Source organism: Nannobrachium achirus (assembly GCF_963921795.1).
Source record: "Nannobrachium achirus genome assembly, chromosome: 2".
NCBI classification, from domain to species: Eukaryota; Metazoa; Chordata; class Actinopteri; order Myctophiformes; family Myctophidae; genus Nannobrachium; species Nannobrachium achirus.
In genome coordinates this window covers 8957330-8980725 of record NC_137811.1, presented here as the reverse complement: position 1 = coordinate 8980725, position 23396 = coordinate 8957330, and the positions used below count along the sequence as shown (strand labels likewise).

Genomic DNA, 23396 nt, shown 5'->3' with positions numbered 1-23396 from the left:
TTCCCAAAAGCCAATAGTGATACTGAAGTAATTAAGTAGCAGTCGTGCAGTGATTTGAATAGTCATTAAGTAGTGATTATCAGTAGTGATTCAGTGGGTGAAACCAGCCATTACTCTACTCATTACTACTGGGAATCACTACTTAAATCACTACACATTGCAATAGTAATCAAGTAGTGAAATGGTAGTGTTTGTGTAGACATTTAGTAGTAGTGATGAGTAGTGATTCAGTAGTGTTTTTTGATGAGGGAGGCTACTCACAGACAAGAACACAGAGCCAGAAGTGACCCATCCTCTCTTGTAACACACTACTGAAAAACATACTTCCTAATCCTATTAACAGAAAACAGCTGCTGCCTGCTGTGAGAAACAGGGAAACGAGAGAAAGAGAAAGAGGGGTTGGTGGGAGGGTGTATGAGAGATAATATACCTTTAATCAGCATATTTGTGTCCAAGTTCTTTAGTGAAATCAGATCTTATCTTAATTCCTTTTTTAGAAGAGAATGTGATAATCATGTGACATCTATTTATGCTATTTTATTAGGCCTATATGGTTTCTAAGTAGAAATACATATCTTCTATCATCATGTGACACAGGGCCACCCCATGGTCACTCACAAATGATAACGAAAATAAAGCATTAACTTGGTCGAAGATGATAGAGTATATTCCTCTATCAACTGTGTGACAATGACTTTGTTGTTTGGTCACAGTGTTGTGGTTATCTAGGCTGTTGTCACTTACAAGGAAGTTGCAGGGGGGAAGTGTGGTGGAAAAATCCATATAACAATCATTGTGGTGTTAATTTATTAAATGTATTAGATGATGCAATTTAAACCCACTGCAGGGTTGACATCGTCTCCTGTTCCTCCCTGACAAACCCCTTACAAACAGACGACTCACACAAATCTATTAACAATATGCCGACTGTGAGTGTGTGTAACTATAGAATAGAGACCATGTAAGGAGTGACCAGCTGTTGTTACCTTTCTGTACATCTCCTGGCTATGTATAAATGTGTGTGGGACATGGGTGTTTGAAGGCGGATGGGGGAAGCTCTGGAGGGAGACGCAAGTCTCTCTCTCTCTGCTGTGATGAGATCTACAATAAAGTATGAAGTCTGATTCCTGACAATGCAGTCCTGCATCTTCCTGATTTGTTTGACTTACTTATAGTTAACTTCAAAAACTTCCATTACAGAAGAAAAAGGCAAATATACCAGTAGGCCTACATCAATAATATTGTATAGATGTATTTTTATTGCAGCCATGTTGTTATAGGTGATGGAGGTCTGCTGTGTCTTTCAGTTCAGTGACAGCAGCAGCTGGTGTAGATGAGTACATTCTATTCTCATGTAGGCCTACAACAGGGGTAGACAACCTTAGGCAAGGGTGCCAGCATTGGCAAAGTGGGATCACTGGCACACTGGTATAAGAGAGAGAGAGAGAGAGAGAGAGAGAGAGAGAGAGAGAGAGAGAGAGAGTATTGTTGGTGTAAATGCTGGAAATGCTATCCTGCACACAGTTAAATTCATTCAAACTCTGACCTGGGAGGGAGTCTGGGAGATAGGGGGGTGGCATGCGACGCTGCCGACGATGACAAAAAAAGAAAGGTAAAAAGAAAAAAAAGTGCCGCTAGACTGCTAGTGCTGCCCTGCAAACATAAGATCACCTCCATACTCTGTCCGCCCCGCCAGTGCCGCCACTAACAACACACATGGCACACTGCGCCGGGCATCACGCTGCCGCGAAAGGGGACCAAAAGAAAAGGAGAGGGAATAATAAGACATTTGTATTTGCTCAGCCTAAATAATCACAGCATCATCGACAACGGCATGCAAGCTGTCCTGATCATGATCCGGTGCTCTTCTCACTCAGTCACTGCCTCCCCTCCCCTCCCCTCCCCTCTCAACGACAACGTGCATTTGTTTTGAAATGCAAGCCACAAACACGGACCCCGCCTCCCTGACGGTTTGCTGAGGGAAAATCTGTCATCATGGCACCCCCCAAGAGACAACAAGAATGTGGGGCTGAGAAAAGAAAAAAAGAATAAATTACTAGTTGATGCTCAAGCATCACTTGCTGGTTAAGGCTTTTTGGAAACAGAGAACCAGCTGATGATGTGATGGAAATAATCCCCCACAGGAATGTGGAGAGAGAAAGTGAGTGGACATTGGACAATGTGGTCACTGTCGGTTGTGTAAACGTACCTGAACTGTGCCAAACCAAATGCATAAATAAATTCATAATATCATGTAGTCATGTACTGTAGTAACGTCAGACTTAGCCTAGCATATAGGGTGACCATATTTTCAGCCGCTCAAACGGGGACACGAACCACTGTTGCCTATAACCGGGACCCTCAAATCAATGCACACGTTCACCACGCACGTGCGCGCCCATTCTCTAACGTTCGTGCACGCGCACATTCAGGCTTACACATTGCATACAGGCAGTGAGTGATTGAAAAATCAAACCTCGGTTCGAAGTGAAGCGGTGAACTTTTATTCTATGTGTTCTAGAGCTATGAACTCAGTGATCTATACATTCTTCCAATTCTGAATGAATGAATGATTTTATCTGGAGGGCCGAATTGTCATGTGAAGCTTGATCAATGGTCTCATTGGACATTTTTAATCATCCAATCATCAGACCGGGACGGACGTTACACACATTATTCTGGATGTACGGGACAGATAAAACCTGTTCATTCTGGACTGGAATGACCATATATGGACATGGGACACACATGTACGGGACAGATAAAACCTGTTCATTCTGGACTGAAATGACCATGTATGGACATGAACGGGACACACAAAGCCACTCCTTGGAAGCGGCTTTCACCGCTTCAAAAATCAAACCTCAGTTCAAAGTGGAGCGGTGAATTTGAGCAGTTCCAGATCTATGTTTTTGATTCTATGTGTTCTAGATCTATAAACTCTATGTTTTCTAGATCTATACATTATATGTGTTCTAGTTCTATATTTTAGAATGCTTCTATGTGTTCTAGATCTATATTTTGACATTCTATGTGCTCTAGATCTATGTGCTCTAGATGTGTGTGTGTGTGTGTGTGTGTGTGTGTGTGCGTGCGTGCGCGCGCGCGCACGCACACACACACACACACACACACACACACACACACACACACACACACACACACACACACACACACACACACACACACACACACACAGTATGTGCACACACACACAGTATGTGCAAACACACACACACACACACACACACACACACACACACACACACACACACACACACACACACACACACACACACACACACACACACACACAGATTAAGTACAATGGAGTGAAAACCTTCCTTAAAGTATGATGACATGAGATTTCTTTTAGGCTGAATGTTGAATAATTAATGCAGAACATATTTGCAATAATATTCTGATATCCAACAAATATTCCAGCTTGTATATACTGTAGATCAAGCATTTGTTAAGGTGCAATACAAAACATGCTGTTGTACAATACTGCCCTACAAAAGTGCAATAACTACAAACACAAATGTATTATTTGACTGAAAATGGGTTTTAAAGGTCAGTGATATTACACTGATTATACATCTGTTCTTGAGGTAATTGTTTGTCCCCCAAAATCACAAAGGCTAATTTGACCTTTGGGATACACCAATAAGTGTCTAACAACATTATAACATAGTTACTGTACTCTGGCTTTGTAGAGCAGAATAGGATCAGACACTAGAGGGCGCCTTTGTACTGTATAGTTGCATCATCACAGTTTGGTTACTTTGGTGTCCTTGATAATTTACAATATTGTTGAAATGATACATCTACAAAAGTGAAAACATTGGTTGAGATCCTATTGATTACTTACACTTTTGGTCATTGTATTCGCCTACGCTGGCTTTTGTGAACATTTAAAGTTCTACCATGTAACTTTTTTTATAAAACAAATCTTAAAATTGTCCTAACTGTTAAATCGCTAAAGTTTTAGAACACCCACTCCGTTATTTTCAGCTTCTGAAGCCTTCTCTTTATATGTTTTCTATGATCCTGGCCGTGGACCGGATTTCGCGCCAAAATGACGTAATCTGCATCATCTGTATACGTTGTGTATACGTTGCCCAATCACATCGCCGATCATGCACACATGGTACACTACCGGCCAATCACAGCGCATCTTGAAGTGGGGTCGCCATATTTGTAGTCGCCCGTGTGTCTCTTTACTCAAAAGGTAATCTCGCCTACCAGGCAGGGTGAAGTAGTCCGTTTCTCCGGAATGCCTGAACGCACAGGAACCAGGGACCCCTCTAAAGATAGCTCTCGGCGTTGTGGAGGCAGACGCGGGGGTGTGAAGGTATGAAAAACGGGCGAAAGACGCGAACGCGACCGCGGTTTGCTATAGGGCTACTGACCACTAGTTGAGCATCTTACACAGTATAGCTTTAATTAATTAATTAATTTTGTTTTTTTATTATATATCTTAACACTGAATCGAGCAATTTAAAAACAGCTCGGGGTGCTCCCAAAAGCCTGAGTAGATACTTTTAATGTGAAATATCCCTAGTACAGACATCATTAAAATGGGTCAAATACGTAGTTCAATAGATCTACAAACAATAATAGTGATGTATACTCACAGATGAGAACACAGAACCAGATGTGACCCATCCTGTCCTGTGATGAATGACTTCTGAAAAACCTTTTTTATACTTCCTACTCATACTGAACTGATAGATACTGCTGAGAGAGAGAGAGAGAGAGAGAGAGAGAGAGAGAGAGAGAGAGAGAGAGAGAGAGAGAGAGAGAGAGAGAGAGAGAGAGAGAGGGAGGGAGGGAGGGAGGGAGAGGGAGAGTCGGGGGGTTGGGCAAGATGTTACACTTTTGCTCAGCATATTTCTGTCCAACTTCTTCATTATTAAATAGCAGATCTTATCTAAATTCCTATTTTTTGGAGGAGAGGCTGAGACAAAGATGTGTGCATTCACTGCAGTTCTAAATACATGTTGTCTTAGGCTATTATGCATGAAATACTAATAGATATATTTTATGTTACATAAATGGTAAATGGTGCATTTATTTTGGTGCATAGATTGTGCGCACCCATCATTCACACACACTGATGGTGGAAGAAACCATGCTAACCTGCACATCAGGAGCAATTAGGGGTTCAGTGTCTTGCTCAAACACAGTTTGACGACACTAACTCTGGGGGAGCCCGGGATCAAACTGGGAACCTCATGGTCCCTACCCGGCCGCTCTACCGGCCACTCTACCCCTGAGAGGCTGACACAAAGATGTGCTCACTGCAGGTCTAAGCCATGTTGCATGAAATACTATAGATATATGTTATGTTGCATGACGAGACAGACAGCTGCTCTCACTGCTGGCCTGGCCTGGTTTTGGCGCCGCCCCATGAGCGTGCGACTCTGCCACCGGAGCGTCTGAATGTCTCGTTTTTGTTTGTTTTTACATGTTTATAGTTTGTGACAACTCTCAACCCAGGGCTACAAACGTGTGTTATCTCTGTGGCCTTGACCATGGCTGGTCTTTTTCGTGTTCTGGTGTGTTTTGTGTGCTTTTTGGCGATACTTTTATGGAGAGCCGCCCAAGCACTACACGCCAGTGGATCAGCCCCACATATCATCACCTATAGCCGGCTGGAGCTGCTCCAGCTTCGGCCCCCGTCACCGGGTGGACTCGGCTGTGTTCCGCCCGACCTCGACCCATCGGTTCCTCTACGCCACCATGGGAGTAGAAAGAGGGGCTGCAGAGGGTCTCGGACCAGGAAGAGACAGCGGGGCTTTCTACCGGTGTTGCCGTCGGTCATAATGGGCAACGTCCAGTCGATAGTGAATAAAACGGACGAGCTGTCAGCGCTCCTGAAGTTTGATCGCTTATTTCGACAGTCCAGCTTGCTGTGTTTCACGGAGAGTTGGCTCTCGGACAAGATCCCCGAGTCTCATGTGGATATGGACGGCTTCTCCTTACGTCGGATGGACAGAGACCTGGAACGGACAGGCTTGAAACAAGGTGGGGGCGTCTGCATGTACTCTAATGACGAGTGGTGTCATCCTGACCATATTACGGTGAAGGAGAACGTTTGTGACTCGAACGTTGAGCTGCTCGCTGTGAGCTACCGCCCGTATTATCTCCTGAGGGAGATTAGTCATGTTATCGTGCTGGTTGTGTACGTCCCACCACACGCCAATGCGAAGCTGGCTGCTGAGTCAATCTCCAGTATCACACAAGACCTGCAGCGCGCCTCGCCAGACGCGCTTGTGATAATAAATGGAGATTTTAATCATTGTTCTCTGACCGCCACTCTGCCGTCCTTTAAGCAGTTTGTGAAGTGCCCCACACGGGGTGATCGGACACTTGATCTGTTCTACACGAACGTTAAGAAGAGCTACGTTGTGAAGAAGCTGTCTGCTCTTGGACAATCTGACCACAATATGTTGGCAGTGACGCCTTGCTATTCTCCCATTATCCGGAGACAGCCTATTAAGTCTAAAACTGTGCGCGTGTGGTCTGATGAAGCTTGTAATAAACTCCAAGCAAGCTTTGAATGCACTGACTGGTCCATCTTTTTAGATGATGATGAGCTGGACCTGGACAGTAAAGTTGACAGAGTTACTGCTTATATTAATTTCTGTGTAGATGATGCCATCCCCTGTAAAAAGATTAAGATATTTCCTAATGACAAACCCTGGTTGACAAGGGAGGTTAAAGCTGCTATTAACCAAAAGAAGAGGGCATTCCTCAGTGGGGATAATGACCTGTTCAAACAGGCTAACAAGGAGCTTAAAGCTAAAATAAGACAGGCAAAGCTCAAATATAAAGAAAAGGTAGAAAGACAAATGTCTAACACCAATACTAGGGGCCTCTGGAAAGGCATTAAAACAATCACGGACTGGACCAACACGTCCAGTTGTCCGGGCTCTGGGATTGATGTTAATGAGGCAAATACATTTTTTGCTAGGTTTGATACATTTGATTTCTCTTCTGAGCAGGCGAATATCCTCTCCTCCCTAGCTCAGCCTAGTTCTGAGGACAGCTGTCCCCCTATTGTTATAACTATCGATGAAGTTCGCAAGGTGTTTAAGAGCATTAAGGTGAACAAGGGACCTGGGCCTGATGGTATCGACCCTCGTACCTTTAAGGTCTGTGCTGATCAGTTGTGTCAGGTCTTTCATTCACTGTTCTCTCTGTCACTGTCTTTACCAGCTCTTCCTGCTATGTGGTTAACGTCATGTCTTGTTCCTATTCCTAAAAAGAACAATGTACGTAATAGCCTCACTAACATGAGACCTATTGCTATAACATGCCACATCATGAAGTGTTTTGAAAGGGTTGTGTTGGGCCACCTTAGAGAGCAGGTGGCTCCTTATTTAGACCCCTTGCAATTTGCATACAGGAAGCGGGTAGGTGTTGATGATGCACTGATTGTTATGTTACATCACATGTACACTCACCTTCAATCAACTGCCAGTTCTGTTAGGGTAATGTTTTTTGATTTTTCTAGTGCCTTCAACACTATACAGCCACATATCCTAGCTAATAAATTGAGGCAGTATAAACTGCATAATTCAACCATTACCTGGTGCATGAAATATCTAGTGCCTCGACCTCAGTTTGTTAAGCTAGATGATGCTGTATCTGATGTCATCTGGACAAAAACTGGAGCCCCTCAGGGAACCGTTTTAGCTCCTTTTTTATTTGTCCTCTATACTGCAGATTGTAGGCATAGTGAGGCAAAGTGTCACATGCAGAAATTCTCTGATGACACTGTTCTAATCGGTCTCATCAACAAGGATGACGACCGGGCCTATAAAAAGGACATTGACCTATTTGTTCGCTGGTGCGATGATAACTTTCTACTGCTTAATGTAGAAAAGACCAAAGGGCTTGTTGTTAACTTTTGTAAAAAGAAGTTACCTATCTCACCTGTCATCATCAAAGGGCAGGAGGTAGAAATAGTTCAGTCCTACAAGTATCTTGGTGTCCACTTGGACAGAAAGCTGGACTGGAAGATGAACACAGATGCTGTGTTCAAGATAGCTCAGTCTAGACTTTTCCACTTGAGAAAGCTCAGATCTTTTGAGATCAGTAGGCCACTCCTTCATGTATTCTACCAAGGTATCCTTGCTAGTGTCCTCTTTTATGCTGTGCTCTGCTGGGGGGGCAGCATCACGGTTGATGATAAAAACCGAATCAATAAATTGATTAAAAAGGCTGGTGATTGGCCTCCCTCAGGATACTTTGGATATCACTATAGCCAAGCAAATGAGGACCAAATTGAACACTATTCTTTCCTTCGAAGGCCATCCTCTCTATAAGGTATTTAAGGATCTGCGTAGCAAGTTTAGCAACAGGTTCTTGATGCCTATAAATATAATATCTACTGAGCGAATGAAGAAATCCTTTGTTCCTGCTGCTGTTAGATTCCTTAACGTTAACGTACACCGCTAGCTTTTTTTTGGGAGGGTGTCATGTCATTTGTAAAGTCTGTTATTGTTACTTGTTGTGTATTTGTATGTTTGTTATATGTTGTCATTGATCTTGTGTATTTGTATTCGCTCTGGTGGCAAAACATGTTTCCCTTCGGGGACTAAGCAATAAACCCATACCATACCATACCATACCATACCATACCATACCATACCATACCATACCATACAGGGTGCCACTCCATGATCATTCACACATGAATACAAACAGAATGCACACACTTGTTACAATGTTTCAAGAATAGGCCTATTACAAAAGGTTTAAATCTTAGATCGATTATACAATTAATCTATGTACAAGCTCACAATGCATCAAAATGTGACACGGTGTGAGCTTTCAAATAGGCGATCTATATAGGGTTAAATTGATTAAATGTTAACTATGTTAACTCATTTCATTTAACTCATGTCAGTTGAGCATTCGCCTCTAACCCTCACACGCTCTGCAGACGATAGAAGGCGGTTCATGTGAACACAGGCTGAGAGGACGTGTGGTTGGATGTGCTTCCTGTTGTGGTTTGAGCATCTCTCCTCTGTCTGGCCTTGTGTTGCTACACTGTTGTTTAGAAGACAAATAGAACAAGCTTAGTATCTATAGAATGTAGTAAACGAGTAAAGTCAAACAGTAATATAACAAACAGTATTGTAGAATGGTTGGATGGAAGTCCAGGGGAGTCATGTTGTCAGGTGGTTTGTTGGCTCTTTCAGGTCATGTCTAGTAGCAGGATGGTGCAGACACTTTATTTATGTTTTAATAGTGAAATGCTGCACTGTTGCAGGTGCAGTGGCTACAATGTAGTCACTGCATGAACTTAACTACACCACACTCTGTTTCTGAGATCAGCTGAGCATGTGCACGCACACACAAAGGAGGGGGAAAAGGCCTTCGGCCTGCATGGGCGAAATTATGAATGCACGCACGCACGCACGCACGCACGCACGCACACACACACACACACAAACACACACACACTGACACACACACCTTTTTCTAATGATTACTATGGCTATGTTAATGTCTCTGCCACGAGGCCAACAGCATCATGTAGGATGTGGGTAAAGGTAAGCAGAATGATAATGTTGTTTTTACATTTAAGTGGAAAGCTGCAGAATTGGTGTGCAAGTATTGACACAGGGGACATTGGGACAATGTAAAAACCTTCAGATGACATGTAGGGTGTTGTCTTGTGTGAACTCCACCCACATGCTGCTTGTGACGTGTGACATTGACTGGTTGTTTGGTCCCAGTGTTCTGGTTGTTCAGGCTGCTGTTGTTGATAAGACAAAAAAGAAGAATCACTTGTAAGGAAGTTATCGGGAAAACGCATAATATTTGTGTAATGATCAGTTGTGTAACATATAGTTTTGTTGGCTGGTGATTGTAGATCTTGATTGCCTAGATTGTCATGTGTATGTGTATTTATCAGTCAGAAGTTCAGAGGACGGCTTTAAGTTTGTACTGTGTTGTGTTCTTAACAGCTGTGACCTCCAATAAACAGTGCAGGTGTGTGGACTGTGAAAGTAAGTAGATGACTAAACAGTGAGGTACAGTAGTGTTCAGACTATGTTCCTTTAAAAACAACAGGCACCGCCTTTTTACATTAAACCATTATGAGACCAAAATTCGACCAACAGGCCTCTTTCTGAAGACACTGATCAGAGCTCCTTTTCTGGCAGAACAAAGTCCTCTTTAAAGTTGATAATAGTTATGACGTGGAACTCTTTTTATCAGCTGTCCAATCATAACTGTAAACAAATACTGTACAGAGCTGCTGGTCCAAGCTGATGGTCTTTATGCTGTCGACCACAGAGACACACACCACGACCACCAGCCTCCCTCCTCCTCTCATATTACTCAAAACATTACATTAAACCTATTATTACATCACATTTACTATATACATAAAAGAGTTGTATTGTCTTAAAGACAGGCAGTGTTCCAGCAGTGTAGCTCCATCCTCCATCAGACACAAGCAGCAGCAGCAGCAGCAGCAGCAGCAGCAGCAGCAGGTGTCCAGCAGGTGTCCAGCAGGTGGCAGCAGAGCTGACAGACGGGGAGGAGACACACCTCTGTTCTTGTCTCTGATACTGCTCTAGAAAACACTGACATTTGACATGATAAATATGACATAGGCTACACTTGTTCTATCTTCATTACATCCACAACTATACCTACAGTTTAAAACTTTGTTTTCAATATTCACTAAGAATGTGATGCAAAATAATTAATGTTCAACAAGAATGAAGGATTGACAAAGTTTTATTTAAAAATCAAAGAGTTGAGTGTTGAGAGTCCCAGCATTACAGATCACGAGGAGCAGGCCTCTTGTCCTGGCCTCTCCTCGCAGCCCTCATGGGGCACAAGCCTCCCCTGCTCCAATCTCGGACAGTTCTTGTATTCCATTCTAACAGGGATGCTATTCTAACATGGTCTTATAAGGCCATGTACTAAAGATAAGGGCAACATCCAAACAGAAATTCAGGTTCGTTGACAAAGTGAAGTAAGCATGGGGGAAACAGTTCAGTTGTGAGGATTGACAGCTGTAGTTGAGTTGTAATTAGCACAGAGATCTTCAAATGGGTTTGACTGCAGGCCAAACATGGCGATTTATAACATTTCTGCCACCACAGTTAATAGTTATTAGACCATAGACCATGTTACATTCATAGGTATTAGGCTGTGGACCCCCATCTGAAAAGATTTTGTGGCAAGGACCCCCATCAGATTAGTAGTTTAATGTCTAAGCAGATCTACAAGCTCAAAACTCATCGCACCATGACGTGTTGTGTACTTGGAAGTATTAAATGGTTGGTTAAACAGATTGTGATGCTATAGACTATTAACAAATTCAGCTGGGGACTCCCTGGAACCCCCTGAAGGTCCCCAAACCCCACTTTGAGAACCTATAGAGCATATTGAAGTAGGCTATGCTGTGCGTGTGACCACCCCTACTCTTCTTCTTCTTCTTTTTTTCCCCCTTCATTTTCAACAGCCTGAGAGGACGTGTGGTTGGCTGTAGTTCCTGTTGTGGTTTGTTCTGACAGTGACAGGCCTTGTGTTGCTACACTGTTGTGTAGAAGACAAAGGATAAATTGTAATATTCGCTATGATCACAATAAGAATGTAGTAAAAAAGTAAAGTCAAACCTACAGTAATACTGTACATAGTCATGTGATGCTAGTTTTATACAGTAGGTCTTTCAGGTCATGTTGACTCACAGCAGGATGGTGTACAATAGAATTATATTAGAACATTTATTTTTTAACAGTGACATTTTTAACATTCAACAGTGCATGTTTCAAAGTAACTACACCGACCTCTCTGTTTCCGAGATTAGCTGAAGAGACATGCGTGCATGATGCAGGCAGGAAGGCACACACACACACACACACACACACACACACACACACACACACACACACACACACACACACACACACGCGCACACACTTTGTCCACATGTAGCAGCCCCTCCTCTCACTCCCAGCGCTGCCCTCCTCCCTCATCTCATCTTGTTCCTCTTGCAAACAGCTGTCACACTTAGAGTTTGTGCGACTTCACTTTGTGATGAAAACACTTTATTTGCCAGGAGCCACTGTGACTGTACTCCAGTGGTTTGGAGATTAGCTCAGTCAGATAGACAAACTGATAGACAATTAGACAGACGAACATGCGTGCGTTGGAGCGGAAAACAACAACTGGTTTTAAGAAAATAACTCGGCCTAAATCAAGTCAACTACAGAAAGTAATAGAATACAGTCTTGGAATCATCTTTTATTTATATGTTTTTATTAATAGTAAAAGGCAGAATAAAACTGAATCATTTCCATAAAAATGTCAAATTGCTAAAGCTGCTCCTTTAATAGCTGAGGCAATTATTAAAAATTCTCTCTCTCTCTCTCTCTCTCTCTCTCTCTCTCTCTCTCTCTCTCTCTCTCTCTCTCTCTCTCTATGTGCTATCAAACGTAGATTGTAGAATGTATGAAAAGTAATGCAGGTAAAAAAAAAAAATATATATATATATATATATATATATATATATATATATATATATATATATATATATATATATATATATAATGGAATCAAATGCATCGCCTACAGAAAGGCAATTCTACATAATCAGAGTCTTAAGCTATGAATTATAGGCTACATCACATTATGACTAATCTCAGAATGATTTCTTTACCAACAACAATATCAAAAAGGATTGAGAGGAAAACTACCCATACAATATCCCTTTGTACAGCATCAATCATTTCTCCTAGTAACAACCCTGACAAATACATATTCTCAAGGGCCAATACCACCAATTCTCTCCATCACACAAGGTAACAATAATATATACATTACATTTACACTGAACAGCTGTCATTTCTGCTCTATATTCAAGTTGTTCGAGTTGTGTGTGAGCAGTTTCTGACAGTGAGTGTATCAAAATAATATCATTGTGTTTAGCCAATGGGGCAGTATCCATATTGTATTTGTGAGATATCGTTCTATAATGAAGGGCTGATAGTCCAAATCGAAAATATTCAAATGATTGTGTGGGAAAGACAAAATGTCAGAGCCTTTAACACTGTTACATTGATTTAAATGAGATCCAGTGTGTAGGACTCGTAATATCAGTGTGGATATAAATACAAATCTGCTTCTTCCATGTTGTCTTGTCTTCACCATGTTCTACTGACATCTTCATTATCATCCTGGAACAAAACAACCTCATAACTTTATAAACTTAAACCTAGATATACTGACTGTCATTCAATAAGATGACAGTCTTAAGAAAGAAAGAAAGAAAGAAAGAAAGAAAGAAAGAAAGAAAGAAAGAAAGAAAGAAAGAAAATAATCCTACCAAGGGATGTTCCAGGTTTGACCTGAGAATAAATGGTGTCTTCAGTTTTCTCTGGAGCTGCTGATTCAGTGAATGGAAAACAGTTACACAGAAAATGTTAACATACCGGTACATTATATTTGAATTCACAGTATGTTTGTTCTTAATCTGGTCTGCCTGTTTTTTCAAGGCTAGTATCTCATTACATTGCAATGCAACAGATGTATTATTGAGCATAAACTGCTATCATATTGTGATGTGTCATTTAGCAGAGATACATTTCACCTACCTTTCTTATTCTGGTCTTTGTTTTGGTGGTTAACCTGGGCGTAGGTCACATCTGGTTCTACAACACAACACACAAGTTAGAGCATTATTGATGAATGAACTGTTTATAACTGTTTGTTAAATTAACAACATATTGTGCATAGACACCTACCTTTCTTATTCTTCTGTTTGTTTTGGTAGTTAACCTGGGCGTAGGTCACATCTGGTTCTATATCAAGTTATAATATTATTTATGTAAGACCAATCTACAACCTTTAGTTGATTGAATTAAGTCACAGTGTGTGTGTGTGTGTGTGTGTGTGTGTGTGTGTGTGTGTGTGTGTGTGTGTGTGTGTGTGTGTGTGTGTGCACACGCGCGCATGCACGTGTTTGTGTACAGTATAGGCCTATAAATATCTTCATGCGTAAAACTGACACCATTACATGAACCCACTTCACTTGTATACATTCAGAGTGAGCTGTGTTCAAAATCAACAAATAGGCTACTATACAGTCCATCACATCCACCTTAATCATAATTCATATACATTTCATGCGGCTTGTTTGCTCACCCTTATTTTCCTTGCTCATATATTTGAGTTCAAGTCGGGAATATGTTGCATCACTGGACTCAGCTGCAGGCTCGTCTGAAATACAGAACCATGCATACATTGTATTACAAATTCAAATCAACTCCACCTCATTCATCTCTATGAGTCCGTCAAACCTAACAATTTCTTTTCTTAAAATCAAACTGTTAGCATGACAACTGTCCTACTGTAGGCTTCATGTGATGGACAGTGTGGTAGTTAGTAGACCTACATGATGTCTGTTGTGAACAATGACAAAGGAAGGTGAAATGCAGACTGCAGTTACAAAGTGTACATTGTATATTGAGCATGAGTGACAACATCACACACAAGGAACTCCTTTTGTATCCACATAATGTGCTCTGTGTTCAAATCAACCACTAATACACCCATAACCTTCATATTATAATCATATGTTATCTATTTTGTGTATTTTGTTCTCAGCTGCAGGTTCATCTGAAAGAAAGAACCATAGACATCCATACATTACTGACTCAAATCATCTCCACCTAATTCAGTAAAATATATAATCTCTCTCTTTTAAAATCCACATTTAAGTAAGCATATCATTAACTCATTTAGTGCCAGCGCCCTCTAGGGGCCATAGAATGCCAGGGTATCTCTCATAGGCGAGCGCTTTAGCTTCCAGGACCTCACCTTCCAGGACCTCACGTGCTCACGTTCATGCACGTCATGGAAAGGTCCCGGATGATAATGCTAACAGAATGGCTATTCCCATTTTGTCATCTAAAAGATAATTTTTGGGCGATTTCGCCGTAAATAAACCTCGCACCGCTTCCCTAAAGACACAATCCAGAGATATAAGCAGTGTTGTAGTGCTAAATTTGGAAGTGTGGGCACGCACCGACGCACGCGCGTGCACGCACATTCGTGCATGCGCGCCAATGTGCACGCGCATCGCGTGACGAAATGTGTTCAAAAATGCGCTATTTTAACGATTTAAAAAAGGAAAATACACCCGTTTTTCCCCATAATAAAGTGCCATATTTACACATTAAAAACAATAAAACTAGGAGAAAGAAGAATACAAATGTTTTCTAAAAGAAATGTGTTTTTGCAAAGAAACGGTGGGATTGAAATGATCAGTCTGTAATGTGATGCGCTGCCGCCAGGCACGTGCGCACATACAGCAAAGGGGGCTGGAGCCCTTAACTTTATCAACAGAATTGTCCACCAAAAGGCCCTTCAGCCCATGCCTCTCTAACATTCTGTGCACTCCCTGTCTGTCGCCTAACAAAACGGCCGCAGCGAGATGCTCGCATGTAGAGCAATAACTTTCAATCGAATGACTTTAAACTTAAAATAGTACAGTGTCCAAATCAAAAGTGACCATAGCAGTCAATGCTATAGTGCAACAAGTTTATATAGACCAGCGGTTCTCACTCAACCAATAATTTGATGACCAGATCATCAGCTAAACCATGCAAAATAGCTGCACAACTGATATTTCCAATTCATTAATCCATTCTCAAATATTCTATTACCATCTGCTGTGTCAATCATGCTCATTTCAGCACGGCAGGCGAGCCTATTTCAACCAATTGCTGGGTCAGAACGAACTGTAATATAATATCAATATTTCCTATAGACTTTTCACAAGAGATATTTCACAATTCACATGGTTAATGCACGGCGGCATAACAGAACCGTTTTAGGCTTAATATAATAGTTAATATAGGCATTATGTCTTACCTAACCAGCCCTCCAATAAGAATAAGACATGTTTATTTACTCACGTGTAGCACGTAGCACCATGTTGCCGTTGTACAGACAGTGCTGGTATAATACTTGGGTAGATAATCCAAGGTAACAAAAATTCACAACAAACAAACAAACAAACTGCTGCAGGCTACGAACCGCTTAAAGTTTGAAGAAGTAAACTACAGAGTCACAGACACTGCGTAGTGGTTGGTTGGTTGGTTGGTCAGTGAGTCTTATCCCATAGCCCGAAGGGACAGTCAGCTTGCTGGTTGGTGGTTGTCATGGCGATATTACAACCAATCAGTGGACGATCTGCTCTGCCTGGCTTCTGCACTCTGTCTGCGGTACTGTAGGTACTTGATGACACGGACCAGCAGCCAGCCTGCCGGCACGCGCATCACTTGTGCACGCGCGTCAATGCGCGTGCACGCGACGTGAGAGAAGTGTGGGCACGCCGTGCCCACGCGTGCCCCCCCCCACTACAACACTGGATATAAGCCTTCAAAGATGTGGTCTTTCATTGGATTAGGCGGAGATTGGCGATTTCGTTCGCAAATAACGGCCGGCCGGGAGGTTGCTAGCTTTCGGCTAGTAGCTAGAAAAATCAGGCCAGGCTTCAGAAGGCCTCTTATCATTTTATTCATTTCATTAAATATCCCGGACTAGTTCGGGATAGGCACCCTGGAATACATCGCGCCGCCTACAATGAACATTGGGTGAACATTGGGGGGGTCTAAACTTTATTTTAAACCATTTTCAATGGAATAAATCGTCGGAGCATCTAGCGTCTCTCGTTGGTGAGCGCTGGGCGAGCCGGGACCACCCACGTTGCTCCAAGCAGCTCGGGGTAAGTAAAATAGCAAATAAAAAATTGTTTTTGATCCCGAATATCCCGAACTAGTTCGGGATAGGCACTTAAAGGGTGCATTAATGCTGCTGTAGTGTTCAGGTGCTTGACAGCCTTTGATTGCTTCATAGGCGCCACCTTCTGGTGAACTTGATCAATTCAGTACATGTTGAATTGAGTTTACAAATGACTGTACACTGTTAGAAAGCCTACTGTAGGTTGTATGTGATGAACAGTGTGATAATAGAACTACATTATGAAGTTCATAACTCTGCAGACTCTCACCCACAATGCATTGTGTTATTTCCTCATGTGTATGAGTGACAACATTACACACACATGAACCCATTCATACACAGCCAGTGTGAGCTGTGTGTGTGTGTGTGTGTGTGTGTGTGTGTGTGTGTGTGTGTGTGTGTGTGTGTGTGTGTGTGTGTGTGTGTGTGTGTGTGTGTGTTTGCTCACCCTTCTTTTCCTTGTCCATAAATTTGAGTTCAATCTGTGAATATGTTGCATCACTGGACTCTGCTGCAGGTTCATCTGAAAGACATACCGAACCATAGACATCCATATATACATTACTGATTCACATAATTCCCTATTTGAAGGAGCTGTGCTTTATGTGTTATCATAAAGTACAGTTTGCGTATGCTAGTGTAGAATTATCAGTTGCTTGAGAGGGGTTGGATGACTTAATTTCAGTTCATGTTACTGTGGTTCAGATGACTTGGTTGTCAGTCAGAAAATATTCTGCCTGTTGTTTTTGATTCAAGTAAAACCATATTATGTGTTATTAAATATTGATTGATTGAAGTTTTTAAAGCAGAAATATTAGTGTTTGGGGCTAATGATCAGCTGATTTGTGAATGATTGATTGTGATTGGTTGAAAGACTGACCATGCTGAAGTGGGGTGTGTCCATCATCTGGACTTGCTCTCTGGTTGGTCCTCTGGTCTGCTGCTGGGTTCTGATTGGTTCCCTGGGACTTGGTGGATCTCTTTCAAGATAAATATTTAGGAGGAGAAGTGAATGTACCACCTCATGTCATGTGTCCACACACACACACACACACACACACACACACACACACACACACACACACACACACACACACACACACACACACACACACACACACACACACACAAAACAAATGTGCTCGCCCAGGCATTTAACACATTCATCAAAGTCCAGTGCTTTTGTTTGCTGTTTGCCATTGCTGAAGTGATATTTTACAAGCTTTAAGCACTAGCCTACAGTACTTACTGCTGGCAAAATGAGTGCAATCCTGTAAAACTAAATCTCAATAAGAAGATGACACAGGTGTATAGACAACCACATGTCTCCTCCAAAACTCAAGGAGTCACCAGACAGTTATTTTAACCAGACAGTTATTTTAACCAGACAGTTATTTTATCCAGACAGTTATTTTAACCAGACAGTTATTTTAACCAGACAGTTATTTTAACCAGACAGTTATTTTAACCAGACAGTTGTTTTAACCAGACAGTGAGTTTCACCAGGAGGATGAAACACATTCAGAGGAACTCTATCCTTCCCTGCTGAACAGATACCCTGAACAACCTGTAGGAGGCGCTAGTGCAAGCACAGATGACACAAAGCAGGAGAGTCATCAGCAGACAGTGGAAACAGAGCTGTACATACCTGACACAACATGGAGCTGGAATAAAAAGAGTCAAACATGTTAAATAGTGTTTTACACTGTAAGACAGTCCTGGGAATGAGTTGGCTGTTTAGTGGCACAACACAATGCTGGAGGATACTTTCACTGTGTGAGGTTTTATTTCAGGTTTCATTTTCTAATCTTTATTGAGAGTTTCTCACCTTTAGATGTTCTGTATCGACACAGCAGGAGCAGCAGGATGGTCAGTAGAATCACAACAACAAGTCCTACAATCAACCCCACTGGAGAACTCTGTTCCACAGGTACACTCACTGAAGGTGGAGCAGATCCACTCACTGAAGGTGGAGCAATGAATATGAAAATAACTTTGAGATAGTACTATTACTATAACAACTCATTACTGTATGCAAACATTGTATTCATCAACTGTTGTAAACCTGTGAGACCACTATCAGGTGTGTTTTTGTGTAATAGTTTGAAAACTAAGCTGAAAAGTTATTTTTTAAAGTAGTAGTAAAGCAAAGGAGTAAACAAGTAGTAGTAAAAAAACAATGATAAGTTAAAAACAAAGTGATAATAAAATGGTAATGATAGTGTGATGATAAATATAATGGGAAATTGTTACCATTATACTCACATTTAAGTGCCATCCAGCTCTGTTGTGATTCTCCTCCAGCATATTTACACTTGTAGAATCCCTCATCAGACTGAGATACAGCAGGTATGATCATCTCTCCATTTGTTTTATCTCGGACCAGTTCTTCATTTCTATAAAAATGCACGTTGGAGAGTGGTATATCTGCTCTGTGTTTGCATTGTAGAGTGACAGAATGTCCCTCAGTCACAGGGTGAACAGGACTCACCAGACGGACAGAATGTTTAGAAACAGCTGGAAAACAGTTCACAAGTCATATACAGTCCACTAGGATGCACACTCAACAAATATATGAGCCTGCTTTTAACTGATTTAATGCCAGGTGCCACAAGGTACCGCTAGAGTGCCAGACATTTCTGTATAGGCCTTCGCTCTAGCTTCACAGACAGTAGTGGCTTGGGATTTCACTGCAACCACTGTTATGGATGAAGACCGGAGGAAGTTGTAGGTATTAGCTTCTTTATTTTTTAGAAGCCCGATCTGAAGCTATTTTAGTCGCAAAAAAACTTTGTCGCTGCACTGGGAACACAGTTCAGAGAAAAAGGTCTCTAAAGATGTGAGTTTGTATTGGAGTGGGCGGCACGGTGCGGCGGCGTTGCCCGATTACGGGCCGATGTAAACAGAGTCGCGGCCCCGGGCATGGATGGAAAATTAGACCGGGGCTTTGTTGAGGCCTCCAATTAATTAATTCATTTTATTAAATATCCCGGACTAGATCGGGATAGGCACCCCGGAATACGTCGTGCCGCCGACAGTATAGATTGAGTTTTTTTGGGGGGGGCTCTAAACTTTATTTTAAACCATTTTCAATGGAATGAATCGTCGGACCATCTAGAATCACTCGTTGGAAAGCGTAGGACGAGCCAGGACCACCCACATCTCTACAAGCAGCTCAGGGTAAGTAAAATAGCAAAAAAAAAACATTGGATTGGATTGAAATAAAGCCGAACTTGTCCGGGATAGGCACAAAAAGGGTTAATGAGTTGATTGAATTCAGCAGTATTGTGTAGTACAGTAGGAAGTAAATGGACTCGACTCACTAGTTACTGTGATGTTGACAGCATTGCTGTACTCTCCCATTCCAGACTCACACCAGTACACTCCACTATCTCTTCTGGTCCACGTAGATTTGGCCATTCTAAGTCTAGATGAAAACTCTTTCAATTTATCAGTGTAACTCTTCATTATCCACTCAGTAGATTTTCCCCCACAGCTCAGTGAGACAGGCTCAGAGGTGAAGTGCTGAGTTCTGATAGAACTCACTGTGAGAGAAGCTGAAGAATGAAGATCTAAAACACAACACAGGATGAGAGGTCAAACAAAAGCTGTTACAATGACATAATAAAAGAATTTCAACAATACAACAACAAAAAAGTGTGAGACAATGAACCAGTCAGTGATTCTAGTCTGGTTCTGTCCTGTAAAAAAGAGAAAAAAAAGATCACTGTTCTCAGTGTAATAAACTGGGTCTCCTCTCCCAGCTTTACACACATATCCTCCTGTGCCTGTAGGACCATGAATGATGTAGGAACCTTCTACAGTCCCATGGAGGCTACCAGGTAAGAGCTCATAAGTGTAGGAGTTGGGTGATGGTTTAGGAACAGCTCTGTACCAGTAGAACCTCCAGTCTGCAGATGATTCTTTAACTTCACAGCTCAGAGTCACTGAGGCTCCAGGACTCAACCATGGAGGAGACACACTCAGAACAGGCTTGGGTTTGTCTGTTGGAAAGAGCATTTATCTGGGTTAAAAACATTGTTTTCTATTTGCCATGTCTATAGAAGATATTGTATTGATGTTTCATGAAATTCTTGGAAGTTCCCTCTTAAATTCACAACATTCCCTTTCCTATTATAAAAGTGATACTGTATTCACACACACACACACACACACACACACACACACACACACACACACACACACACACACACACACACACACACACACACACACACACACACACACACACCTGACACAGTCAGTGTAACAGCATCACTCCACCCTGTTGAAGACTGCAGGTCATTTTTGGGATGGCTTTGACACCTGTAGTCTCCACTGTGAAACCTGGTGGCAGACTGGATCCTGAATTCAGCTTGGTTTTCTGGTTTGGAGAATGATGAGCTGGTTGTCTTCCATTCATAAGTCGGTGTCTCCTCTCCCCTCTATCTCACACTTGAGAGTGATGTTCTCTCCCTTGAATATGTGAGACCAATTGGGCTGCAGGACCACAACAGACCTGCCCACTGTTAACATTAAGAAATATAAATTAGTATATAAAATGACCACTTATACTGTACGTAGAACTGTCTGTATGTCTAGAAGTTTTATTCTATTTTAAACTGAACTAAAAATGATAAAAGAGTCTAATAACATCCTGACCTCCCTGTTCAGACTTTATCGACAACAAGTTTTTGAACGTGTCAGTTTAGTCAGCTTCAGTATGGCCTTTGGTTTATCTGTTGTTCACATTATGAAGAACTGTTAAAACTATAACAGACTATTCCTGGAGAAAGTATGTGGGCTCAACTGGAGGATAACTAGATGAAAGCTACACTGAGTAGATTTCAACATCAGTGGAATGTACCTTCCTTTTTAACTATTGACTTAATAGTAATAGTATTTGACTGGAATGTACACTCAAAAGTATAAATAACCAGAGTCGAAAAAGTAAAGTGAATAAATACATTAAAACAATATTCACCTTGACTGTGTCCAATGGAGAGCAAGCTGCTCAGCACTGAAAAACATTTGATGAAACGATATCAAACAAATTATCCGCCTTTTGATTATTTATAATTAACACTACACCAACAACAGACAGCTACAGTTGATAAGAACCAGGGCATACGAGCGGAGCTGAGCGAGGAGAAAAGCCACTCTGCGCTCCAGAGGGATCTTGTCCCGCTTGCTATTCGCTCTGTTCAGTCGGCCACCTTGCCGCTCCGCCCCCCCCCCCCGCTCCGTTGCTCACCCTGATTTGCACATCTCTCACTCCGTGCTCGCTCCGCGCTCGCACCGCACTACGCTCAGTTTGTCAATCACAGCCAAAACAGAAAAATAAATAAAAGTATGCCTATTTTTACGCGTGTCTCTCCTTTGCCACTAGCGTTCCCAATGCCAACACAAAGAGCCTACTGCCTGCGGTAACATGAGCCACGGTGATAAAACTTAACTGACACAACTCACACAAGGTTATAAACATTGTGTGTGGATGACAAGGACGACGGACATGCACTGCAAATTCTTTGACTGCTGTGCTCTCAGCGATACCAGGTGCTCTGAGCGTGCGAGTTTCATGTTATGGCACGCGGCCCCAACAAGATCGGCTTGGAGCGGAGGAGGGTCGGCGCTCCAAGGAGCCGAGGAGGGTCGGCGCTCCAAGGAGCGGAGGAAAATCCTCGCTCCATATTGACCCATTTTAAAACCTGCTCGCTCACGCTCAACAAAAAAAAGCCCCGCTCCACTACCCATGCCGCTCGCGCTCCACACCGCTCGTATGCCCTGATAAGAACAAATAACAATCAATTTTGTATTAATATCAATGTTGCTTGACCAAAATAGACAGGATAGCTGAGCGATATTGTTAATCAACTTTATTTAGCAAATACATGCTTCCACTTTTATTTGTGTTGTGGACGCACACGCACACTCACACACCCACACAAGAACTTTGTCCACATGTAGCAGTCCCTCCTCTCACTCCCAGCACTGCCCTCCTCCCTCATCTCATCTTGTTCCTCTTGCAAACAGCTGTCACTCACTTAGAGTTTGTGGGAGTTCACTTTGTGATGAAAGCACTTTATTTGATCCTGCTAGTCTTACAGTCAGGGACGTGCTGGGCCTCTGATTCAGCCCGGGAAAAAGAGTTGTAGAGGCCCTCATTGCACACTATAGAGAGATCTCTCTCTATAGCGCTGCTGCTACTCAAAGATTTGTCATTTCAGATCATGACAAGTAGGCCAATTACATGAGTTATATTTTGTCGTTGTCGGGTGGAAAACGTGTATGTCCAAAACCGTTTGTTTTGTATTTATCATTTTAATAATGATTTAAACTAGTGAAAACAGCCGATCTACAAGCACACAACGCCTCGCACCGGTGCGAGGCGTTGTGTGCTTGTAGATCGGCTGTTTTCACTACTTTTGTGCGACGGCCTTGTCTGATGAAGCAGGGCTTTACTAAGCAAAATAATGTACAAATTTTAAACTTGGAGATGGTTTCTGTCCGACAGTGACGATTTACTTTGTTGGCCGCCCAGCCCCCAAAATGGAACGAAGGCCAACATTTTATTTTGCATTTTTTCCTAATGGCCGGCCTGGACCGGCTGG

General features: G+C 42.1%; 1 protein-coding gene across 1 annotated transcript in view; it reads right to left on the bottom strand.

Annotated features, from left to right (window-relative positions):
• Positions 1-13099: 13099 nt before the first annotated feature.
• Positions 13100-23396, bottom strand: part of LOC308296268 (uncharacterized protein) — a gene marked incomplete at its 5' end in the record, with an annotated part of 284682 nt that continues 274385 nt past the window's right edge. The window contains 4 exons of the mRNA XM_080739478.1: positions 13100-13214; positions 13364-13423; positions 13632-13688; positions 13782-13838. Coding sequence (XP_080595604.1) covers positions 13210-13214; positions 13364-13423; positions 13632-13688; positions 13782-13838 — 179 coding nt within the window. The 3' untranslated portion in view covers positions 13100-13209. The remainder of the gene's footprint in view (positions 13215-13363; positions 13424-13631; positions 13689-13781; positions 13839-23396) is intronic.